General features: G+C 40.1%; 1 protein-coding gene across 1 annotated transcript in view; it reads right to left on the bottom strand.

Moving 5' to 3' along the window:
- Positions 1-15,315, bottom strand: part of LOC122099535 (zinc finger protein 809-like) — a 33,386-nt gene extending 18,071 nt beyond the window's left edge. Inside the window, exons 1-2 of the mRNA XM_042670080.1 lie at positions 15,161-15,315; positions 13,130-13,188 (exon numbers count right to left, since the gene is read on the bottom strand). Coding sequence (XP_042526014.1) covers positions 13,130-13,188; positions 15,161-15,167 — 66 coding nt within the window. The 5' untranslated portion in view covers positions 15,168-15,315. The remainder of the gene's footprint in view (positions 1-13,129; positions 13,189-15,160) is intronic.
- Positions 15,316-25,444: the final 10,129 nt, after the last annotated feature.

Genomic DNA, 25,444 nt, shown 5'->3' with positions numbered 1-25,444 from the left:
AATAGTGTATTTCTAGTAATCTGTAAGTGAAACATAGGGAAATCAGAATGGATCTGGAAGAAATGACAAACATTATTGTGAATTTTTTTTTTTTGTTTGTCACGGGGCTTGAACTCTGGGAATGGGCACTGTGGCTGAGCTATTCAGCTCAAGGCCAGCAGCACTTCCAGTTTTCGAGTGGTTTCTTGGAGATTAGAGTCTCATGGACTTTTCTGCCTGGGCTGGCTTTGAACCATGAACATCAGATCTCAGCCTCCAGAGTCACTAAGATTAACGTGTGAGGCACCGGCGCCTGGCATTAACACTGTAATTTATAGAATACTAAAGGCAGCCAGTTTCTTACTTCACCTTTGCAATAAAAATAAATATTTTGAATTATGTATGCTGTATTCACATGTATATCTTGTAGAGACAGGGCAAAAGTCAGAGAACTGGAGGGAAATAGGGTGGAAAAGTGCAGCAGAGGAGGTTATGAGAAAACGATGAAAGTCAACTATAGAACAACACATGAGTAGAGATGGAAGGGAGTGATTGAGGAAGAGTGAGGGAATGGAACACTCTGTAAGAGAAGGAATGCACTTATTACCTGACTCATGGAATTTTCATCTCTCTGTACATCACCTCTATAAAAACAGTAAATTAATTATAAAACAATTGCTTCGTGGAGTTGTGCTAGCATAATCCATTTGCTGAGTGAACAAAATCTCCCATACTTAGAAGAACACTTACAATTATTAGAAATGAAATACAACACTTAATTTGAAACTGAAGTATTTGAGTTTAAGTTGAACATTAGTTCTACATGATCATCTTGTTTCATTGTAGTATCCAATTAGTTGTTAATGTTAAATGTTCCAGACAAGAAAAAAAAGCCAAACCAGGGCAGCAGGCACAAGACTGTTCCTCCTTCCCCAGCTGTGAAGGATGCTGAGGTCTGGAAGCCAGCCGGGGTAGACAACTCTAATTAAGCATTTAGACAACAGGTGGGAGCTGGCTCAAGTGACAGCAACAGTGACTGAGGAAGCAGACCTGGAGTTCAAGCTCCAGCACTACACAACAAAAGCATGGTGGAGGCTAAAGTAGATGTGGCACATGAGTTTCTAAGATAGACACCAATTGTGGCAACACAGCAAGTCCTCATCTGACACATAAAGAGAAAAGAGAATGAGTGGAGGGCCGAGAGAAGGGGAACGAAAGGGCAGGGAAAAGAAGGAAGAAGAAAGGACAAGAGAGGAGTGGAGGAGAGGAAAAAAGAGGGAAAGGCAAAGGAGGAGGAGAAGAGTGGAGGGCAGGAAAGCTTCATGACATTAGACTTGACAGTTACTACTTGGATAGGACACCAAAAGTCCTGATGCAAAACCAAACAAGATTAAGTCCATCAAAAGGTATGATCAACAAAGAAGCAAAAGCATGGATTGAGTGAACATATTTCCAAATATCACTAACAATTGGAATGATTTCTAAAATATGAAACAAAATTCTACAACAAACTGCCACACACAAAATCTGATTTTAATATGAGAAAAAACGATTGAAGACACTTTAAAAAACTACAAATAATTCATTGAAATATACAAAGCTCAGTATCAATAGTCAGGAGAAGAATTCAAAACCAACAAATATCCTTCCAAAGTCTAACATAGCCTGGGAAGGATGTGAATTCAATTTGAACCTTGGTGCATGTCTGGCAGGAATGTAAAACAAAGATGGTAGGGACAGTGCTAAAAAGAACTAAATAGAGAATTACATAGGAATATGGTCCAGCACTTCTATTTCTAGATTTATACCCAGCAGAAGAGAAAGCAGGGATAAGAAGTAGTATTTGGATAATCACTTCACAGCAAGTACAGACAACAACCAAAAGACAGACACAGGTAAAAGAATAGATAAAGACATTGAAAAGGAAGACAATTTTGCTACATTTTACAGCAGGATTGATCTTTGAATACATTAAGCTAAATAAAATACAGCAGTCATAAAAGCACAGCCATGGTATGATTTCCCTTACTGAGCTTCCAAGGATCAACAAACTTATTGAGCCAAAAATTAAGATGGTTCCAGAGACTGGGGTAGAGAGGAAAAGGAGCTGCCTATTAAGTATTATACAGCTTCATACATGGAAAATGAAACAGGCTGTACATGGATAGAAGAGATGGCTGCACAACAATGCAGCCATATGAACTATCAGTGAACTCTGAATTGAAAATGGTTAATGTAGCCACACAGGATGGAATATACCTATACACCCTGAATTTGGGAGATTCAAAAAGGATGACCAGCCAGGCTAGGTTCCATAACAAGTTCAAGGGCATGCTGGACTACATATCAAGACCTGTCTTCAAAAGGAATATGGAATGATTTGTATTGACAAAGCTCATAAAATTCCCAAACTTTATAGGCCATGATAATGACAATTTGCCTTCTGAAGGTGAAAATGTGTTTTTGACTTCAACTAAGCATATCTGTTCCACAAATCTGTGAAATATGTGAAATTTATGTAATCACTTAATCTCAATTTAAACAAAAAAAAGAGAAGGGATGGGGAATGGCAACTTCTTTGTACAACTACTTAAACCTAAGAATAATAAAAATTGTTTGATAAAAGGAATATGGAAAAATCAAACTTTAGACTCTAAATTGGATCAGAGATATAAGTGCCATATGTGTCTATTTTTCCAGTTGAAATTACAAATTAAAATTTATGAACAAACGGTAAGCCACATTTCAGCTGGAAACATACAAGTACAAATAGCATTAATAACAAACACACATGGACCAAAAATTCAAAGTATTCTTTTTTTTTTGTCGGTTGTGTAGCTTGAACTCTAGGCCTGGGCACTGTCCTTCAGGTCTTCAACTAAAGGCTAATGCTCTACCACTTGAGCCACTGTGCCACTTCCAGTGTTGTGAATCAGTTCTCCAGGTAGCTTCCCAAGGATATTTTGCTAAATATATTACCTAGTAGCGAGTTACTCAGAGATCAAAGTCTATCACTGAGCAGATGTTGGTCACATTTTGCTACCAGTGATATTTGAAATGTGAAAAACCTGGTCACTGTATTGTTTATTATAAAAACCAGCTTCTATCTTATACTGGCAGTGAATGAAAATATTCAAATGGAGCAAGAAGAAAATATAAAACTACACTACCACATCAAATGAAGCTAGATCAGATAAACACAATAGGATCAGGCTCATCAAGTTTTTTTGCTGTGTATTGATAGGTAGAAGGTTTTAATTATCTGTAGGGAATGCTGAAGCTGAGCTGAAAGTGGAAAAGGTTTGAGAGGTTGGACTCCACCCACACTGCACTTAGTACACTGAGAGCAGGCCATGGAAAACTTAAAACAGACAACTCTGGAGCTGGTTAAGAGACTGGAGTACCAACCCCCTGCCTTAGTGCTAGAAAGGCTGGAGCTGAATGAACTTTGGATGCTGTTGACCTTGAAGGCTAGGTAAGATGGACTTCATGCCTGGAATATGTCTCAGATGCAGTCTCCTGTCTCAAAAGTATAACACAGAAAAGGAGGAGGTAATGCTTGATTAAAAAAAAATGCACTCATTATATACTGTAACTCCTCTGTACAGTATTTTCACAATGAAAAACATAAAAAAATAGAAGTTTGGAGGAGAATTCTGGGAAGATGGCGGAGGAGAAGGTGGAGGCTAAACAAGCTGTAGCATAGAAAGCAGTTTTAGTGCTACAGTGAACAGTCCTAAGCCAGAGAATCACACCAAGTGTGCCATCACAGTACAGAGAGTTAGGCCAGAGAGGGAAAATCCAGGCAAGGAGACAGATCTGAGCATTAGCCAGCAGCCAGTGCTGCAGCAGGGGAGGCGGAGGCCTTAGCCACCATAGCTGCAACACAGAGAGTCTGGGACAAAGGTGTCAGACGCAGTGGTGAGTGGATTCTAGTCAACACCAGCAAGGAGCAGACATCTTCATCCTGCAGTTCGCAGACCAGAGATGACCCAGGAACCAAGACTCCAGTGTGAGTAGAAGCCTGACATCCTCACTCCTTCTCAGGAAGCAGAGGAGGGAAGGCCACTCCTCCCCCCCACTCCATATTTGATACACACAAAGGCCTGGCTGAGCTGCCAGCTCCAACTCAGGCCTTGGAAGAAAACAAGAGAGTAATTTAGCAGGTCACAGGAACCTACCTGACCTTCTAAGTTCAGCCCCACCCAGGGAAAATTCACCCAGCCAGGGTCCAAGCCCCAGGAGTGGCTTTCTTCACTGGGCAAACAGAGCCAGAGTCTGCCCCTCCCTATAGCAGCCTTGACAATCAATTGAAATTCAGTAAACATAAACCCTGAGAATGGCTCCAGGCTGGGCTCTGTGAGTCTCTCAGAAGCTAGCCTCCTCTCAGGGAAAAGCTACTGTTTGCTGAAAGGCCTCAACCCTACCCAAAACCTAGGCTTATCACAGCATCTCCAAACTAGAGGAAACAGCCATCTCCCTCTTTTGAGATACTCAAAGCATATCTACCTCCAATTGAACTAGCCTGGGAGGAGGATCACAAACTCCTGGGTAAAGCAGAGCATTTTTCTGCCTGCTCAAACAAACTGACTTAAGAAACCAACCAAGCCACAGGAAAATCAAACACCACAAGCAGACCAAAGACTGTAACAAGAGACTGGTTAAGGGCACAAGGGATCTTCCCATTCCTTCCCTCCCCAAAATCAAAAACTCTTTTTTTGTACCTTCCATAAAAATATTTTTCTAAAAGTTTTTTAATTTTTAACTTAAAAAATTGTTTTCTATTAACTTTTTTTTCTTACTCTCATAATTTTTATTTTAGGAGTACATGTGTGAGCTTTTTTTTTTCTTTCTTTTTAAAAATTTTTCTTATTTAGCTCTACTGACCTTTTGATCTTTTTTTTTTCTTCTCATTCTCTTCACTTTTTCTTCTCTTTCGATCTTCTTTGTGTGACTTAATTGCTGTTCTGCTCATCCTCAGATATACCCGTAGTCGATTATTAGACCTTATCCCCCATTGTGTACACACTTAATCCGGAAATTTATTACTCAATTCAAAACCTCTTAGACTTAAATTCCTTAATAGCAGTACTACCTCTTTATACCCATATAATATTGTAAGCATTTTTATTTTTAATTTGTTCATCTCCTTTCTATCCTTCTTCTTCTCTTATCCTGTCTAGGTTTTTCTCTGAATATTAACGTTTTAAAATTTGCATAATTTTAAGTGTTTCACCAACAAATAGGCATGAGCCAATTCAATATAAAAATCAGCTATTTGGAGAACAAGGAGTGTATAGGTCTTAGTCTCATAGCAGATGTATATGAAGTAACAGTGTAAGGCATTTAGGTATTTGAATAATTTTATGACAGATTCTATTTTTTTCGCCAGTCCTGGAGTTTGAACTCAGGGCCTTGGCATTGTACATAAAGTTCTTTTGCTCAAGACTAGCACTCTATCACTTGAGCCACAGTGCCTTTTCCACACAGGTATGCATATGTGTATAATCACATCCTTAAACCAAAATTGTAATACTGAAGTGGACCCTGAGATGAGGCCCCAGCTGGTATGATTCCATTTTGAGCTTTGCCTTTGTTTTAGGGATTTTAGACTTGATGGGCCTAGTTTCCAGAATGAAAAAATGCATCAGGTCCCCCTCCCTTTAACAACCTAACCGACCATTGATTGTTGACTTAAAGACTCACCCTCGAGACAGATACATTGTAATCTGGCTCCAACTGGGGACACCAGGTGCTTAAGATAACTCGGTCTTTTGCACATGCTTATGGTAAACTCTGGCTATTGGCCACCTGTTTGTGGTCTGGCAGGACTGTACAATCCTTCGAGTGTTACAATCCCACTGGTCACCTGCGAGTGACCAGGGTCGACCTCATGGATTTTGCCTTTAAAAAACAAAGAATGGGGCTGCTCCAGGTCGCAGTATCAGCTCGCGAGCCTGTGCTGTGGCCCTGACCAATCAGTGTAGGAACCTTCTCAAAAATGTTGCTTCTTTATTAACAACTTTGTTGGGGTGGGCTCTGTCCCTAGGTGAAACCAATTTGCACAACTAACAAAAATAAAAAAACAAATAATAACACAGTTCAAAAAGAAATGTTCTCAATGCATGACTATTGAACTATGATCCGTCTGTACATCACCATTATAGTAAAAATTAAAAAGAATAAACAAGTAACAGGAACATATAACAGTTTCTGTTGAGGATAGGAGTACCAGTAGGAGCAGGGAAGATAGGATAAAGAAACAAACCTTATATATGTTTGTGCAAATGTAACAATGGAATGTGTTCATATTGTTTTGAGAAAGGGGATGAGGATGGGAATGTGATGAGAATCCATCAAAGCACAGTTAAAGGTGACAAAGGAATGCTATTTACACTACTTACACCAGAAAGGGGCCTGCGACTACCTTGTGCATGGCTGGCTACCCAGAACCAAGAGCAGCCTCAACCTCCAAGCCTCCAATGGGCAGCCCCGACCTTACTAGTTGGACTGCAAACCTCCTATTAGTCAGTCTGAAAATCTCCAAAGCTCCAATGCTCCAAAGCTCCCAAGCTCCAAAGGGGAAGGCTTTTCTTTCCTTTTGCTTCCTTCCTCCTTCTCTGCGGGCCTCTCCACTCCACACAGGCCTCTTTGCAGGCCTTATGCCTTGCCACTGGCCTCTTGAGAGACTTCTCCAGAGGCTCCAGGCTTCTCCACAGGCCCTGATCTGCTGCAATAGGCTCTTCTTACTGTCCTTTTCTCTGCCATCTCAATCTCCACCCCAGCTAATGGGAACATGCAGCCTGTGTATAGGCTGTCACCTCCCCGCCTCCAACAGTTTCAACTGCCACTCACCCTACTCTCCCAAGCCACCCACTCACAACCATTTTGCACACCCTGCCCCTTTCAGTGGCCCAGACCGTTAGGTGATGACATCACCGCGAGGCTTGGTCTTCCCACCTCACTGGTTGTTAAAGGAAGAGAATGAGTGTGCATTCACATACATAATGGAAATAGCACAATGAACCTCCTTTGTTCAATAAATATACACTAATTAAATGTAAGGGAAATCATAGTTTCCCTTATGTGCAAAAACTAATCTATGTCTAGGACAAGCAGAAGAGGTCAAAAGCTATGTACATATGACCATATAAGCTGATGCTAAAGGAAATGAAGCCCAAGACAGGGACACAGATTATTTTTCTTGCTGTTCTTTTTGATGGGCTTACAATGTACTATATGATTTTTTTTTTTGTTTCTTTGTATGTTCTTCAGCCATAGCATAAACCTTGTTGTCAATGTCTTTGATTCTGGTGTCTTGCATCTTGTATATACATTTTTCTAATTGAGGAGGGGAAGGGAATAACAAAATGCTGAAATAAGGATACAGGATGGCCCATTGTAACTATGACTTGTACAAGGAACTATGTTGAAAAGGAACTTTACAACTTTGGTGGGGTGGGAAGACTTGGGGAGGTGGGGAGTAAAGTGATGGTAGGGGAAAAACAAAGGAGGGGAAACAAATGCTCTATAAGAAATGGACTCATTACCTTGCTCATGTAACTGCAATCCCTATGGACACTATTATATATATAAATGTGTGTGTGTGTGTGTGTGTGTGTGTGTGGAAAATAACATATCCAAGGTATTTTATACAAATGTTCAGTCAGCCAGGTGCTGGTGACTCATGCCTGTCATCCTAACTACTCTAGAGTGCTAGACTTGAGCAGAAGAAGTTCAAGGAGAGTACACAGGCCTGAGTTCCAGTTCCAGAAAAAAGACATAGAATTCTTTTTTTTTTTTTTTGCCGGTCGTGGGGCCTGAACTCTGGGCCTGGCCGCTGTCCCTCAGCTCTTCAGCTCAAGGCTAGTTAGTTAAGAAGCTAGTTAGTGCTCTACCACTTGAGCCACAGTGCCACTTCCGGCTTTTTCTGCTTATGTGGTGCTAAGGAATCGAACCCAGGGCCTCATGCATGTGAGGCAAGCACTCTACCACTGAGCCAACTACCCAGCTCAGAATTCTAATTTTTTAATCCACCATTGTCACTGGAGAAGTAATGCAGCTCTTACTAACTGATAGAACAAGCAGACCAAAACTTAGCAGGGACACACACATAGATAGCATTATCTTAAACTAAATGGTGTGCTTAAAGGGATGTCATTACATTTACCAAGACAGAACACTGAGAATAAATCTCAAGACAAACTTTATAGAAATCAACATGAGAAATAAAACTATATGTTATAAATAAAGTTAAATAGTGTATTTCTAGTAATTTGTAAGTGAAATAAACACAGGGAAATTAGAATGGATCTGAAAGAAATGACAAGCATTATTGTGAATTTTTTTTTTATTGTTGGTCATGGGGCTTGAACTCTAGGCAGTTTCTTACTTCACCTTTGAAACAAAAATAAATATTTTAAATTATGTTTGTTGTATTCACATGTAGATCTTGTAGAGACTGTGCAAAAGTCAGAGAACTGGAGGGAAATAGGGTGGAAAAGTGCAGCAGAGGATGGTTATGAGAAACTGATTAAAAGTCAACTATAGAACAACACATGAATAGAGATGGAAGGGAGTGATTGAGGAAGAGTGAGGGAATGGAACACTCTGTAAGAGAAGGAATGTACTTATTACCTGACTCATGGAATTTTCATCTCTCTGTACATCACCTCTATAAAAACAGTAAATTAATTATAAAACAATTGCTTCGTGGAGTTGTGCTAGCATAATCCATTTGCTGAGTGAACAAAATCTCCCATAGTTAGAACACTTACAATTATTAGAAATAAAATGCAACACTTAATTTGAAACTGAAGTATTTGAGTTTAAGTTGAACATTAGTTCTACATGATCATCTTGTTTCATTGTAGTATATACTTAGTTGTTAATGTTAAATGTTCCAGACAAGAAAAATAAAACAAACCAGGGCTTCAGGCACAAGACTGTTCTCCTTCCCCAGCTGTGAAGGATCTGAGGTCTGGAAGCCAGCCGGGGTAGACAACTCTAATTAAGCATTTAGACAACAGGTGGGAGCTGGCTCAAGTGACAGCACCAACAGTGAATGAGGAAGCAGACCTGGAGTTCAAGCTCCAGCACTACACAACAAAGGCATGGTGGAGGCTAAGGTAGATGTAGCACATGAGTTTCTAAGATAGACACCAATTGTGGCAACACAGCAAGTCCTCATCTGACACATAAAGAGAAAAGAGAATGAGTGGAGGGCCGAGAGAAGGGGAACGAAAGGGCAGGGAAAAGAAGGAAGAAGAAAGGACAAGAGAGGAGTGGAGTAGAGGGAAAAAGAGGGAAAGGGAAAGGAGGAGGAGAAGAGTGGAGGGCAGGAAAGCTTCATGACATTAGATTTGACAGTTACTACTTGGATAGGACACCAAAAGTCCTGATGTAAAACCAAGCAAGATGAAGTCCATCAAAAGGCATGATCAGCAAAGAAGCAAAAGCATGGAATGAGTGAAAAGATTTGCAAATACCATTAAGGTGACTAACAATTGGAATGATGTCTAAAATATTAAACAAAATTATACAACAAACTGCCACACACAAAATCTGATTTTAAAATGAGAAAAAACGATTGAAGACACTTTTTAAAAAATATCTGGAAATAATTGATTAAAATATAAAAAGTTCAGTATCAATAGTCATGAGAAAAATTCAAATCAAAATTCTACGGAAATAATTACTTTATCATGTTAGCATGCAGAGTTTTAAACAAAAACAACAAAAATCTTTCAAAAGTCTAACAAAGACTGGGAAGGATATGAATTCAATTTGAACCTTGGTGCATGTCTGGCAGGAATATAAAACAATCAAAGATGGTATGGACAGAGCTAAAAAGAACTAAATGGAGAATTACATAGGATTATGGTCCAGCACTTCTATTTCTAGATTTGTACCAGCAGAAGAGAAAGCAGGGATGAAAAGAAGTATTTGGATAATCACTTCACAGCAAGTACTGACAACAACCAAAAGACAGACACAGGTAAAAGAATAGATAAAGACATTGAAAAGGAAGAGAAGTTTACTACATTTTACAGCAGGGATGATCTTTGAATACATTAAGGTAAGTAAAATACAGCAGTCATAAAAGAACAGCCATGGTATGATTTCCCTTACTCAGCTTCCAAGGATGAACAAACTCATAGAGCCAAAAAGTAAGATGGTTCCAGAGACTGGGGTAGAGAGGAAAAGGAGCTGCCTATTAATGATTATACAGCTTCATACATGGAAAATGAAACATGCTGTACATGGATGGAAGAGATGGCTGCACAACAATGCAGCCATATGAACTATCAGTGAACTCTGCATTGAAATGGTTGATGTAGCCACACTGGATGGAACACACCATACACCCTGAACTTGGGCAATTCAAAAAGGATTACCAGCCAGGCTAGGTTCCATAACAATTTCAAGAGCATGCTGGACTACATATCAAGACCTGTCTTCAAAAGGAATAGGGAATGATTTGTATTGACAAAGCTCATAAAATTCACAAACTTTACAGACCATGATAATGCAATTTGCCTTCTGAAGGTGAAAATGTGTGACTTCAACTAAGCATCTCTATTCCACAATACTATGACATATGTGAAATTTATGTAATCACCCAATCTCAATTTAAACAAAAAAAAATAGTGAGAGAAGGGGTAGGTTAGGAGCAATGGATGACAATGTCAGACATCTTCTATTCACATATTGTTTTGTAGAATGGCAACTTCTTTGTACAACTACTTAAAGCTGATAATAATAAAACTGTTTGAAAAAAGGAACATGGAAAAATCAAACTAAAATTCATGAACAAATGTTAAACCACATTTTAGCAAATAGCATTAATAACAAACACACATGGACCTAAAATGCAAAGTATTCATGTTTTTTTTTTTTGTTGGTTGTATGGCTTGAACTCTGGGCCTGGGCACTGTCCCTCAGCTCTTCAACTAAAGGCTAATGCTCTACCACTTGAACCACTGTGCCACTTCCGGTTTTCTGAGTGGTTCATTGGAGATAAGAGTCTTATGGACTTTCCTGTCCAAGCTGGCTTTGAAGCATGATCCTCAGCTCTCAGCCTCCTGAGTAGCTGGGATGACAGGCGTGAGCCACCGGCGCCTGCACAAAAATGCAAATTATTCTAATCTGTGCATCTTACTTTTAGTTTTTGTATATCTTTTCACTGATTATTTTTCAAGTGTATCTCATATTGCTGAATCAGTTCTCCAGGAAGCTTCCCAAGGATATTTTCCAAATACATGATCGAGTAGGGAGTTCTTCAGAGATCAAAGTCTATCACTGAGCAGATGTTGGTTACATTTTGCTACCAGGGATATTTCAAATGTAAAAAACCAGGTCACTGTATTGTTTATTATAAAAACCAGCTTCTATCTAATATTGGCAGTGAATGAAAATATTCAAATGGAGCAAGAAGAAAATATAAAACTACACCACCATATCATATGAAGTTAGATCAGATAAAGGCAATAGGATCATGGTCATCAATTTTTTTTTGTTGTTGTGTATTGATGGGTAGAAGGTTTTAATTATCTGTAGGGAAGCTGAGCAGAAAGTGGAAAAGGTTTAAGAGGTTGGAACTCCACCCACACTGCACTTAGTACACTGAGAGCTGGCCATGGAAAACTTGAAACAGACAACTCTAGAGCTGGTTAAGAAACTGGCATGCCAACCCCCTTCCTTAGTTCTAGAAAGGCTGGGAGCTGAATGAACTCTGGATGCTGTTGACCTTGAAGGCTAGGTAAGATGGACTTCATGTCTAAACTTCGTCTGGGCTGCAGTCTCCTGTCTCAAAAGAATAAGGCAGCAAGTGTCTTTCACAAACTCTTTTTTTGGTTCTGATTGTAATATTAATAGAGATGTTTTACTTTTATTTATTTATTTTTGCATGTACTCATAGTAACCTTCCCTGTGGGAACCCAAATAAAGATGCTTAGTTGAAGGAATTTGGGGCCCAACTGGCAGTGAGCTTTAGGACACCTGCTTCCTCCCTATCTCTCTGTCTGTGTTTTTGTGTTTTTCTAATTTTCTTTAGCTCTGGACTCTTCCTAGAAGTACCTCGGCTTACATTTAGCAACAATTTTCCTATATAATGGGTAAAAATGTCAATTCTAAGAGCCATGTCAGCAAAGGAAAAGTGATCAGTAAGAAAAGCTAGTTCTAGTTGGGTGCTGGTGGCTCATGCCTGGAATCCTAGCTACTCAGGAGGCTGAGATCTGAGGATCACGGTTCAAAGCCAGCTTGGGCAGGAAAGTCCATGAGATTCTTAGCTCCAATAAACTACCACAAAATTGGACAAGGCACTGTGGCTCAAGTGGTAGAGTACTTGCCTTGACCTGAAGAGCTGAGAGACAGTAACCAGGCCCAAGAATTCAAGCCTTACAATGGAAAAAAAAGAAAAAAGAAAAAAGAAATACTAGCTCACAGATAAGAGCATTTGAAGCAAGGAAAAAAGGAAGAGAAATTTTTGGAGGGAGGAGGGTCTGAGAGAAACTGATAAAAAGAGAGAGTAAAACAGATGAAAAGGGAAAGAAGAGAAAGAAAGCTAGTAAGCAAGAAATAGAAAGAATAGAGAACATACAGGAAAAAAAAAAAACTAGTCAAGAGACCTTTGAGAAACATAGAGGGGATTTCTAGAAAGGACATAGACTATATGGTCATATATAGCCTAAGTTTAAGTACAAAAAGGCTATGAAGCAGTCCAATAAGTACGTGTGAAGAGTAATGTAAGTACACATACCTTACTCAGTAATCTTCAATATTTGAAGGTATAAGTGAACACACTTTTCAGCAACTATAGTAAAAATTATATTAGGACAGCTTAATGTTATTCATGGGTCTGTGATCTCTGACCAGTTGCTTCCATGAGAAGTCACCTCCTCGGTGTCAGTGAATCCTTGAACAAGTTTGACTACTTCTTCCAACATCAGAAAAACTAGAAACAAACTGAAGCAAATCTCTACTCAACTTAGACAGAATGTCAGATTTATAATGTACAAAGTCTACAAGCCATCTTTATCTGATTTAGGAGCATGTTCCTGAAGTTGAATCTGTTTTTCTGTTTTTCGATCTTGTCCACTATTGGGTTCATGAAATGGACTGTAAAACAGAGAAATCAAAAGCAACTCACCAGAGATCCTTTCTTTCTTTCTTGCTGTTGACAATGGACAGAAGATTCTGGAAGCATGGCTGGGAGACAAGGCAAATGAGGTAGTCAGGAAAGAACCTGTGTGATTTTGCCCCAGATTTTCCTGCTTAAAACATTACACATGGACCGGAAAAGCATGAAGCCTTCTTATGGGATAGCAAGTATCTTTTATGTCTCAAGTAGAGCATTAATCAAACACTCCACTAAAGATGAATCTACAGTAGATTAATTGGTATATAGATAGTATAAAAGCAATTCATTTCTAGGTTAATATACATGTAGTACTAAAAAAACTAACATCCCACAAAAATAATTGAAAAATAAAAACATACCACATTTCATTAAAACTAGTTTTTACTGAAATACACTTAGGGATGCATGAACTATTTTTTCTTTTAATGCAAAGATCCTAGCACTCCACTGGGCATTTGTACTCCATCTCATTCATTTCCATATTCACACACCAGGGAAATCATGTATAGTATAGCTCAGCATTTTTCACAAAGGTTATACAGGAAACACATTTGCAATGCATGTTTCTTGTGCTATAATGTTTCAATAATGGTTGTGAAATGGCACATTTCCTTGTATCCAAATACTCAGAGCACCCTTATGCAAGGACTTGCAATTTGCCATTTAACCTACTTTGGCCAAATGGACATCACTAAAGATCTATGTCAGTAATGCTCAATTTTCTAAGCAGTCATACGAAGACCTTGGCCATAATGCTGAAGGTACAGGGCCTAATAAGATGAACATAAAATACTGGGTCTTAGGAGAGACACAATTCCAATCAACCATCCTCAGGGAAGGAATTAGAAGATTAAAGTCTTATCGGTGATTTAAACAATATTAACACAAAACAGCAAGTTGAGAACACCCCAAAATATAGATCCATAAAACTTAAATCAAATAGCTATGTGATTTGGCTGGTACTTGCTGGTTGGTTTCTTACACAAGAAATGCTATTATCCACAGCTCTTTTGTTTCTTTGCACAAGTATGTAGAATTGTATTTAAATTATATTAATAGATTATATATTAATTTAATTTTATATATAATTAAGTGATCTATCAGTTGTTTGGGAATGCATGTTTAGGCAGTCTCTCTCATTTTAAGTGATGTAAAATAGCCTCATTAGTATATGGAGAAATTGCAATTTCTCAGAAACAAATATAGTGGAGAGTATTCATAACATTTTGAAGTTGCAGAAGCCATAGGACGTGAAGAGGATGAAAATAGGATCAATCTGTATCTATATGATATTTTAAAGGACTGTTTATGATTCACTGACTTCAAATGCCAAAAAGAATTTTCTATGTAAAATAATACTTCTTTGAGCAGATTGTGACAAAACGGGTAACACTAGCTAAAACTTCAGGACAGGTTACATGTATGCATCATATATCCTTGAGCAATATACACTACCTCCAACTTTTTTCTAGATCAACACTTCCTGAACGGCCAAGAAAAACTAACATGTTAGAAGTAGCGTCAGCAAATCCATTGATGCGACATCTGGAATAAGTCTGAGGGATCTCATACTAGAACTGATAGTGGGAAGAGGTTGAATAAACCAGTGAGAATAGGATTAGGGATCAGTACATAGTCTCCTGTCCCCTCTGATCACTAGTCTCTGGCTTAATCCTCAATCCAGATGCCGTCCCCTCCTGAAAGAGGGTCGAAATCTTCCAACAACACCAAATGATTTGAGAGAGTTGGGGAGAGAGTACCCAACCGTTTCCGTGCTCAGCTTACAGCTGGGCAAAGTGAATCAGGTCGCGTGGGTGCCGGCGGCATCTCAGTCGTGGCGTTCACACGCACAGCTCCCGGCTCTCCTAGTCTGGAGAGCCACCCAGCTTGCTCTTGGGGCTCCGGGAGCCAGGGTCCGGCTTCTGGAGGCTCGCGGGCCAATGGCAGCACAAGCACCCGAACCCCAAACAAATCACCAAGCCCAGACAGGAGGCACTCGTGGGGCCGACTCCGGTCCTGCACCCAGCTTGCCGTTCATACCTGACATCGGTTCCGCAGCCTGAGATTCCTTCAAGTTGCAGCTCCCAAGGTCCCCTGAAGAGCGGCTGGGCGCCTGCCTCGGGGCTTGGACCTCGGGAAAGCAACACCGAACTTCCAAGCACTTCCCGCAGAAGCGGAAGGAAAGAACCCGGAATTAGCCGACAGAAAATATCAACAGTGGGTGCGGAGGCGCATGCGCAGAAAGAACTTCCCGCCTCCTCCCCCCCCCCAAACCATCACTTTCAAAGGATCTGTGTGCCAACGCAGACTACAATTCCCACAATGCACGGCGCCACGTGCAGGAAGTGGGCTTCTGGGATTCCGACCAGTGCCAGATCCCAGTTCCCAGGACTCCCAGTGTATCTGCAGCCCTTCCTCTCCAAACCCAGGGAGCAAATGCGAGTTTCTTCCTGAAAATCACTGTCTGGCTCCTGAAATATTCAACGACCAACCCGAAGATGGAAATGTGTTAGGAGCATTGCATAAGTTGGCTTTTTAATTCTTAGTTCTAATCATGCAATTGAGGTGATGAGGCTGGGTTGTTGTTTTCAGTTTTGTTCATCTCTTATGTTCTCCTTAATATAAGTTACGTCTCCGTGTTGCCTTCAGTTTTTGAATATCTCTCCTCTCACTTTAAAACAGTATTCGCAGCCCCTAACATTTTCCACTGCTGTAATGTAGACGTTGGAATAAAATAGGTAGATAGGCACCATAATTCCTTTCTCAACTTGGATTTCTCAAAATTGATTTCCCTGAAACTCCCAAACTCCACCTATGAAATCTTAAGGAGTTTTTGGTTGTTTGTTTCTGCATTTTGTCTTTCCTTTAAGGGATTTTTTTTTTCTGTTCCTTTTTTGCTGTTGGTCCTGTGGCTTGAACTCAGAGTTTGGGCACCATCTGTGAGTTTTTGCTATGCTCCATTTACTTTTTCTTTTTCTGGGGGGAGTGGGGGTCTGGTTGTGGAGCCTAACTTTGGGCCTGGGTGCTTTCCCTCAGCTCTTCAGCTCAAGGCTAGCACTCTACCACTTGAGCCACAGTGTCACTTCCGGCTTTTTTTTTTTTTTGTTTATGTGGTGCTGAGGAATCGAATCCAGGGCCTCATGCATGCAAAGCAAGCGCTCTTCCACTGAGCCACCTTCCCTGCCCCCTTACTTTTTCTTTAATAATTTATTCAGGTAACTCGTGACACGTTCCCTCACAGGGCTTTCTTAGACCATGGATCATCACCTCCCTTGCTCTTCAAAGAGATGGTGGTTTGGGGGATCAGGAAGAGTGTGGGTTTGGGTAGAGGAGTGAAGTTTAGGGTAGGTCTGTGTTGATATGAAGTTTGATCATTTCCCCCATCCGGTCTGTTTTTGTGTTTCAATCCTTTGTTTTGAATTCCTATCTCTTCTGTGATCCTAAATGTTCCTTCCTCTCAGTAACTCAAGGCTGCATACCTAGGAAACCTCAGACTGGTCTTCCCAGACCTTATCCATTAGACTGTGGAATACATCTGTTGTCTCCTTCCCTCATGTCTGAGATCCTATTCATCTCTCTTAAAGGTTTACTGTGATATTTGCTCAACCTGTACATTAGTTCAGGCAAGGTTGGGTAGGAAACTTTTGTGTCTAATATTCAGTCCTCCAGTGTGTGGGTTCCCCAGGCCTCTTTAGTAGACCTGAGTTATTCCTCATGAAAATGGAGATCATAGAACATAAATGGGTGTGTAGACTTCAACTGAGGGGCATGTATAATAATATAAAGAAAAACCAATAAATATATTCTGTAAAAGTCAATCCTTCAGAGGCAAGGAGATAAGGATCAAGTAAAAAGGGGAGTGCTTCCAAGACTAGCTTTGTCGTGTACTTTTCATTGTTCAAGGTTACATTTCTGATCAATTTCTCCTTTATTCTCTTTTTCTTTTTTTTTTTTCCTTTATCAGTCCTAGGACTTCAACTCAGGGCCCAGGCACTGTCTATGAGCTTCTTTTGCTCAAGGCTAGCACTTTACTAATTTAAGTCATAGCAGTGCTTTCTGCTTTTTCTGTGGATGTGGTACTGAGGACTTGAACCCAGGGCTTCATGCATGCTAAGCAAGCACCCTAACTCTAGCCACCTTCCCAACCCATAAATGCATTTTTCATTTCTTTAAAGTAGTGTATATAGTCTTGATTTCCTACATTAGTTTAAAATTGTTCATTGCTCACATATATGTCCAATTATTTTTATACAAAAATTATATGCTGTTAGTGCATTGAACTCCACTGGTGGCTACAATAACTTTCAGTGTATTCTTGTGATTTTCTAATTAAAAATAATGTCAGCTTTTCCCAAAGCTGACTGCTACCTGTCATCCTAGCTACTCAGCATCTGACTTCAGAGCTTTGGTCTTGGAAGCCAGCCTGGGCATGGAAGTATATGGGAAGTATATGGGAGTCTTATTGCCAGTTAACCATCAGAAAGCCAGAAGTGGAGCTGCAGCTCTGGTGGTAGAGCTCTAGCATTGAGTGAAAAAGCACAGGGACAGCACACAGTCCCTGAGTTAAAGCCCCAGGATGGCACAAATAGAAAGTTAATGTTACCTGCACATAAAGATAATAGCACCCCTTCCTATTTACATAGATACTTGTGTTTGTATTGTCAAATTGACCTTGCTAGCAACTGCAGTACAGTGCAACTTAAAAGTGGTGAGAGTAGATGTATTTATCTTTTGGCTGATCTTAGACTATAAGTACATATGATTTCACCGTTAAGTAGGATACTGGCTATCAACTACTCTTGTGTAAAACCAAGTATTTTTATTAACATATTTTAGTTGCACAGGGGAGATTCATGTTGAAAATTTAATACAAGAATATAACTTTACTTGATTGAACTCACTCAATTATTCTTTCTCATCCCCTCTCTTTCCTAAAACAATTTCAATAGCTTTCATTGATCTGCTTATTTATATGCTTATATAGTACTTTGACAGGAAGAAAGGAAACAGTTGATATTGATCATTTGAATATATGAAAATATAACAATGAAACATATTAAAATTACCAGATGATGCAGGGAATGTGACATTGAGGTGATGGTGAATAGAATAGATTATAAACATATATGCAAATATCACAATGCAATCCGAAGTATAGTATAATGTATACATTTTCTTATGTTCTAGTCTTGGCAGTATTTCTGAGCTTTTTATCCCCCTCAAGTCTTGCTGCCTACCACTTCAATCTCACCTCCACCTCCAGCACTTGGATTAGTTAATTGGAGATTAGGGTGTCTTAGATTTCTGGGTAGACTGGCTATAATCCCTGATCCTCAGATCTCAGCCTCTTGAAGAGCGAGAATTATGGCATGAGCCACCAGAACATGGTGGCTCATATAAATATTTTTATATATCCATTTTACACTCAATCACCCTCACTATTTTCCCTACCTCTACCACTGAGCTCATCTTCTAACTGAGACTATGTTTCCTGTATGTGATTATTATTGTCTTTTCTTTCCTTTGAAATCTTTCTGTCAAATCTGATGTTTGGATCCTCTAACAACAGCTACTTTTTCCCCTGGTCGTCATGCTTACTGACACTTTGCATATCTCATTCTTTTTAGTAAAAATGAAATAACATAGTGTAGCAACTGTGGATAGCACTTGTTTATTTCTCTGCTTACATCAAGACTCTTGGAGAATTCTGCTTTTGTACAAATCTGTTCCAAGGGCCAAACCTGAACATGTACACAGGCTCTTTAGGGTTTACCAGGCAAGGTACTGCTTCTATTGCCTTTAGCACACTGAGAAGTTCCACTAACACTAGGTGATTATTGTTTGTGAGAGAAAATGGGGCCTAGGAAAGAGAGAGATACCTGTTCCCACTCTTGGCAGGCAGACATTTGTACAATTGCAGATATGGGCAGGAGAAGCCTCTGGACCAATCTCCCACTGCTCTGTGGAATTTCTGAAGAGGGAGGATATAAGTGGTTATTTATGTTGCATAAATGATTTTTTTTGTTTTCCACTATGTTCTTTAAATGCTCTCAAACAACTCAGGAGTTCTTACAAAGCTTTAGTGTTTTCTTCTTTTGCTGTATGTCCTTAGGTTACTCCCTGGCAGTAAATGGTATTTCTGGTATTCTATAAATATTGTGGTATGCCCCATGTATTTCATAAACCCCACACCGACCACTACTAACCTACTGATATTTCCTACCTCAACTGGGAAATGCAGGACTGAACTCTGGGCCTGGGCGCTGTCCCTCAGCTCTTCAGCTCAAGGCCAGCTCTCTACCACTTGAGCCACAGAACCACTTCCGGCTTTTTTTCTTTTTGCTTATGTGGTGCCTCAGGCATGCAAGGCAAGCGCTCTACCACTGAGCCACCTTCCCAGCCCCCCCAGGTCTATTTTTTAAATGTGTTATTCTGTCTTCTAGTACGAGAGTAGTACCTGGCATTGAATGGAATATTTATCCATAATTGTTGAGTAAATATTTGAAATGATATTGCTTGACTGGAAATTTAGGGAGTATAGTGACAATAGAAAGACAGGACCGTTATATCCTAGATATATTCTAATTATTACTAATAAGTGGAAGCATGCACCCAGTGATTCTTTGGGTCTCGCTTGCTTCCCTCAGTATAATTGTTTTCAATTCTTTCCATTTCCTATGGATGAGCAATGTTATTCTTTCTGATGCAAGCATAGAAATCTATTATGTATATATACCACATTTATTAATGAACTCATCTAAGGAGAGACATCTGGATTTATTCCATATTTTAGCTATAATAAGTAATGCTGTAATGATCATGGTTGTACTGTAGCTTTAGTATGCCCTTGGTTGTGGTCATTTGGGTAAATGCTCAGGAGTGGGATTCCTGGGCCATATGAAAGCCCTACAGTTAGCCTTTTGAGGAACTTGCATGCTGATCTCCAGCATGGTTGAATAAGTTTATGTTCCCATCAAGAATGTAGTAGCATTTCCGTTGGTCCACATCCCCACTAGCATATGTTATTTGATTTCTTGATAATGGCCATTGTAACTATGGTGAGATGGAATCTCAGTGTTTATTTTGTGTTTTCATTTTGTTTTGCTAGTCCTGGGGCTTGAATTCAGGGCCTGGGCATTGTCCCTAAGCTTGTTGTGCAGACTAGTACTCTAGTATTTAAGCCACAGGGCCATTTCTAGTTTTTTCTGTGTATGTGGTACTGAACACTAAACATGGGCTTCATGTATGCTGGGCAAGCACTTTACTACTAGGCCACATTCTCAGACTCATATTGTTTGGTTTGAACTTCATTTATGGTCAAAGATGTAGTACATTTCCTCCTATGTTTTCTCTTAGTCCTTTTATTAATATGGTTGTTGAACATTTGAGGATATGTTTTTGAGAGGGCATAATTTTTTGAGCTCTAAGTATATTTGAAATATGAGGCATGGAGTTTGGAGGAAGATGGTGGAAGAGAAGCTGGAGGCTAAAAGCTCTAGCATAGAATGCAGTTTTAGTGTTCCAGTGAACAGTCCTCGGCTAGAGAATCACACCAAGTGTGCCATCACAGTACAGAGAGTTTGGCCAGAGAGGGAAAAATCCAGGCAAGGAGATAGACCTGAGTAGTTGTAAGTAGCGGCGTCTGAGGTGTCTGAGGCGGCCGGGGTGGTGGCCATAGCCGCAATACCTACAACAGAGAGAAGTCTGGGACAAAGGTGCCAGACACAGTGTGGGAGCGGATTCTATTCAACACCAGCAAGAACTGACAAGGAGCAGACCAGTGACAGCCCAGGAACCAAGACTCTGGCATGAGTAGAACCCTGGCATCCTTACTCCTCAGCAAGCAGAGGAGGGAAGGCTGGTGCTTCCACACCAGAGGAGATCTCCATCTTTGATACTGACAAAGGCCTGGCTGAGCAGCTAGTTTCAACTCAGGCCTTGGAAGAAAATAAAAGAGTCATTTAGCAGGTCACAGGAACCTGAATTGACCTGCCAGGCTCAGTTCCACCAGGGGAAAGTCACCCAGCCCAAGCAGAAAAAGCTCCACCCCCAGAGGAGTGACTTTCTTCACTGGGTAAACAGAGACAGAGGCTGCCCCTTCCCACAGCAGCCTAGACATCAATTGGAATTCAGTCAACATAAACCCAGAGAATGGCTCCAGGCTGGGCTCTGTGAGTGTCTCAAGGGCTAGCCCCTCAGGGAAAAGCTACTGTCTGTTGAAAGGCCTCAAACCTGCCCAGAACCTAGACTTATCACAGCATCTCCAAACTAGAGGAAACAACCATCTTCCCTCTTTTGTGATACTCAAAGCAGATCTCCCTCCCACTGAAGTAGCCTGGGAGGAGGATCACAAAATCTTTGGTAATGCAGAGCATTTTTCTGCTTGCTCAAACAAACTGACTTAAGAAACCAATCAAGCCACAAGAAAATCAAACTCCACAAGCAGACCAGAGACTCCAGCAAGAGACTGGTTACGACACAGGGGAGATACAGGATCTTCCCATTTCCCTGCCGCCCCTACAAAAAAAGCCAAAGAACTCTTTTTTGTACCTTTCTTAATTTTTAATTTTTAAAAATTGTTTTCTATTAATCTTTTTTTTTTTCTTCTCGTAATTTTTATTTTAGGTGTATATGTGTGCGTGCTTCTTCTATCTCTTCTGATCTTTTGGTCCTTTCTTAATGCTTTTCATTTTTTCTCTTTCTTTCTTTTTTGCATTACTTAATTGCTGTTTTGCACATCCCCAGATATATACTGACAATTATTAGACCTCATACCCCATTGTGTACATACTTAATGCAGAAATGTATTACTCAGTTCATAGCCTCTTAGGCTTAACTTCTTTCATAGCAGCATTATCTCTTTATAATTTTCAAGTAACTAAATTTAAGAATTTTTATTTTTTAGTTTTTCATGTCTCCTTTCTATCCCTCCCCTCCTCTCATCCCATCCTTCTTCTCTTAATATCCTTTCTTTAAACTTACATACTTTTTCAATGTTTCACTTTTTAACTATAAATTTTACTTTTTCCATTTTTTTATGTTTTTTTAAAAAATCTCACTCCTATCATTCTGTCCAATCCATTTTCCTTTCTGAGATTAGGACTTGGTTAAATTCACTCTCCTTTTACTTCTCCACATCCCTCTCATCCTATTTCCCACCTCATTTCTCACTAAACCTAACAATTTCTGGTTTTCCAAATTCTTCTTTGCTGTTCTTAGCCCATTAATCCATAGTTGTTTGATGTTGAATAGAGTGTATCTGTTGAACTAGATTGTATCTGCAGACTATTGATTGTGTAAATTTAGACTTTGGTTGATGCTTGCCTTAAGTTAGTGTTCTAGCACAAAACTGGTGTTATTTTCATCCCAAATGGGCAGAGTAAGCCAAAAAACACAAGAAAAATGGCAAGTCCGTGTATCTCAACTCCCACCCATGATAATCAGGGGACAGAACAGATAATGAATAATCCAGAGGAGAGTTCCCAAATAGCTCTGCAAACACTGCTGGCAAACATGATAAATGAAAAGATTGAAAACATACAAAGGACTCTGTATGAGCATGATAGGGAGAGAGAGGAGGCAAACAAAAGGTCAATGCAGGAAAAGATTGAAAACCTACAAAGGACTCTGTATGAGCGTGATAGGGAGAGAGAGGAGGCAAACAAAAGGTCAATGCAGGAAAAGATTGAAAACCTACAAGGACTCTGTATGAGCGTGATAGGGAGAGAGGGGAGGCAATCCAAAGGTTTATACAGGAATATCATGAGCGTGAGGAAGCTACTCAAAAACTGATACAGGATTTGCGTGAGAATACTCAAAGAGAAAGGCAAGAATGGTGTGAACAAGCTGAGAACACTCAAAGAGAACTACAAGAATGGCATGAATGGGAGAAAGTAGAAAGTATTGATAGTAGGTTAGACCATGCAGAAGATCGAATCTCAGGGATCGAAGACAGCCTAGATTTTTTTTTTTGTCAGTCATGGGGCCTGAACTCTGGGCCTGGGCACTCTCCCTCAGCTCTTCAGCTCTAGGTGAGCGCTCTACCATTTGAGCCACAGCACCACTTCCAGCTTTTTCTGCTTATGTGGTGCTGAGAAATTGAACCCAGGGCCTCATGGATGCAAGGCAAATACTCTAACACTGAGCCACTTTCCCAGCCCCCAGCCTACATATTATCGAGAAAGAACATACAATTGTCCAAGACAAATCCAAGAAATATGATCTATTCAACATCTGGAAGACACAATCAGAAGGCCTAATCTGAGGATAATAGGTGTAGAGGAGCACGTAGAGGCAGAAGTTAATGGTCTAGGAAATTTGTTAAATAGGATCCTAGCAGAGAACTTCCCAAACATGCACAAAGATAGGCCTATTCAGATACAAGCAGCTTTTAGAACCCCAAATAGACCAAAACAGAACATCAAATCCCTCCATCACATTATAATCTACACAGTATCAATTCAGAAGAAAGATGTATTTTTCTATCATTCCATAAACCATATTCAAATGCCCACATAGAATATTTTCAAGAGTTTATTGTTTGTATTGTTCATGTTAGAAGTCCTCAGGTTTGAACTCAGGGGTCCATATTTTTTTGTTGGTTGTGGGGCCTGAAATCTTGGCCTTGGCACTGTCTCTGAGCTCTTCAGCTCAAGGCTATCACCCTACCACTTGAGCCCCAGCACCACTTCCAGCTTTTTCTGCTAAAGTGGTGCTGAGAATCAAACCCAGAGCATCGTGTATACAAGGCAAGCACTCTACAACTGAACCACCTTCCTAGTCCCAGGGGCTCACATTTGTGAGGCTCCTTTTTACCAGTTAAAGACATACCAGAAGCCCTTTTGTATCACTCATCTTTCCAATTAATGTATTGTTTCTTCATCTGTGCATATCTGGACACTAATGTCACAGGTAGCTGACACCAAATCCATGCTTTGATTTGCATGGGATGGCCTTATAAACACTGTCTTTCTCATTACAGCTAACTGAGTAGCTAAGATTATACACATGAACTAGTGTAATTGGCTCTTTTTTGCCAGTCCTGGGGCCTCAACTCATGGCCTGGGCACTGTTCCTGAGCTTCTTTTGCTCAAGACTAGCAATCTACCACTTGAGAGGGCCACTTTTGGCTTCTTCTGTTTATTTGGTCCTGAGGAATTGAGCCCAGGGCTTTATGCATAGTAGGCAAGCACTCTGCCATGAAGCCCTATTCCCAGCCCCTAATTGACTCCTTTAAAATTGCTACTCTTAAGAGAAGGAAAGGGTAATTTTTCATTTCAAAGAGCAATCATTCCTCAAGGACTGTGCCAAGGTTTCATTGACTTATGACACACAACTAGAAGTGGGATTGTCCAGTAACATGATCTGTGGGAATTTAAATTAACATGCCAAGTACAGGAGAAAGGAAGACTTTCTAAAAGACTGAAAAATGCTCTGGAGGATGAGTATTATGGATCACAGTTCACAAGAGGCCAAGAGTGAATATTCAAGAAGTCTCCCCAAGTTATCATTAATTATCTACAAAAAAAAAACAAGAAGTGGAGCAGTGTCTCAAAGTGCAGAGAACCAACATTGAGTGGAAACTATAAAAGAGACACCTCAAGTTCTGAGCTCAATCCCCAGTATTGAAAAAAATAATAATAGAAATAATAAATATATTACCAGCAAGACTAATTGAATAAATGGCATGTTGTGATTCATGCATATAATTCTAGCTATATGAGAAGCCTAAGTAGGAGGACTTCAGTCGATGAACCCTTCCTTGTGTATGGAAGACAGTTTATAGAAGACAGATGGGAATGTGAGTGATTTACAAGTGGCCATGTGTGTGTGTGTGTGTGTGTGTGTGTGTGTCTGTGTGTCTGTGTCTGTGTCTGTGTCTGTGTCCATGTGTGTGTTTGTGGTGTGAAAGCAGAGGAGCCAAGGCTACATCTGACAGTCCCCCTGTTTTTGTTAAGGCTCAGTAGAATGGCAGAGGGGTGAACAGGGTAACTCGCGGGGATAAGCTAACACCACATCCAACACTTGCAATGTAAATCCACTGTCTTTGTTCATAAATGTAGATGTGACCAGGACTCAAAGGCCCAGAGGGAAAATGAAAATATACATTGGGATTATTTTAGGCCTAGGAAGACTGAGGTGACACTCAGAAATAAACCTCTTTTCCCGGATTGAAAAGATTCCTCCAGCCTGAACCTGGAGCTCAAGCTTTTATTCCTAGCTCCTCTGGAAACCAAGATCTGATAATTATGGTTTGCAAGCAGTCCTGGCAGAAAATAGTCAGTACTCATATCTTCAATTAACCACCAAAAAAAAATCATAAAA

The sequence above is a fragment of the Dipodomys spectabilis genome, unplaced genomic scaffold (assembly GCF_019054845.1).
Source record: "Dipodomys spectabilis isolate Male_0828 unplaced genomic scaffold, ASM1905484v1 ptg000517l, whole genome shotgun sequence".
Taxonomy (NCBI): domain Eukaryota; kingdom Metazoa; phylum Chordata; class Mammalia; order Rodentia; family Heteromyidae; genus Dipodomys; species Dipodomys spectabilis.
The sequence above is the reverse complement of the archived record's forward strand: the minus strand, read 5'-3'. Positions and strand labels throughout refer to the sequence as shown.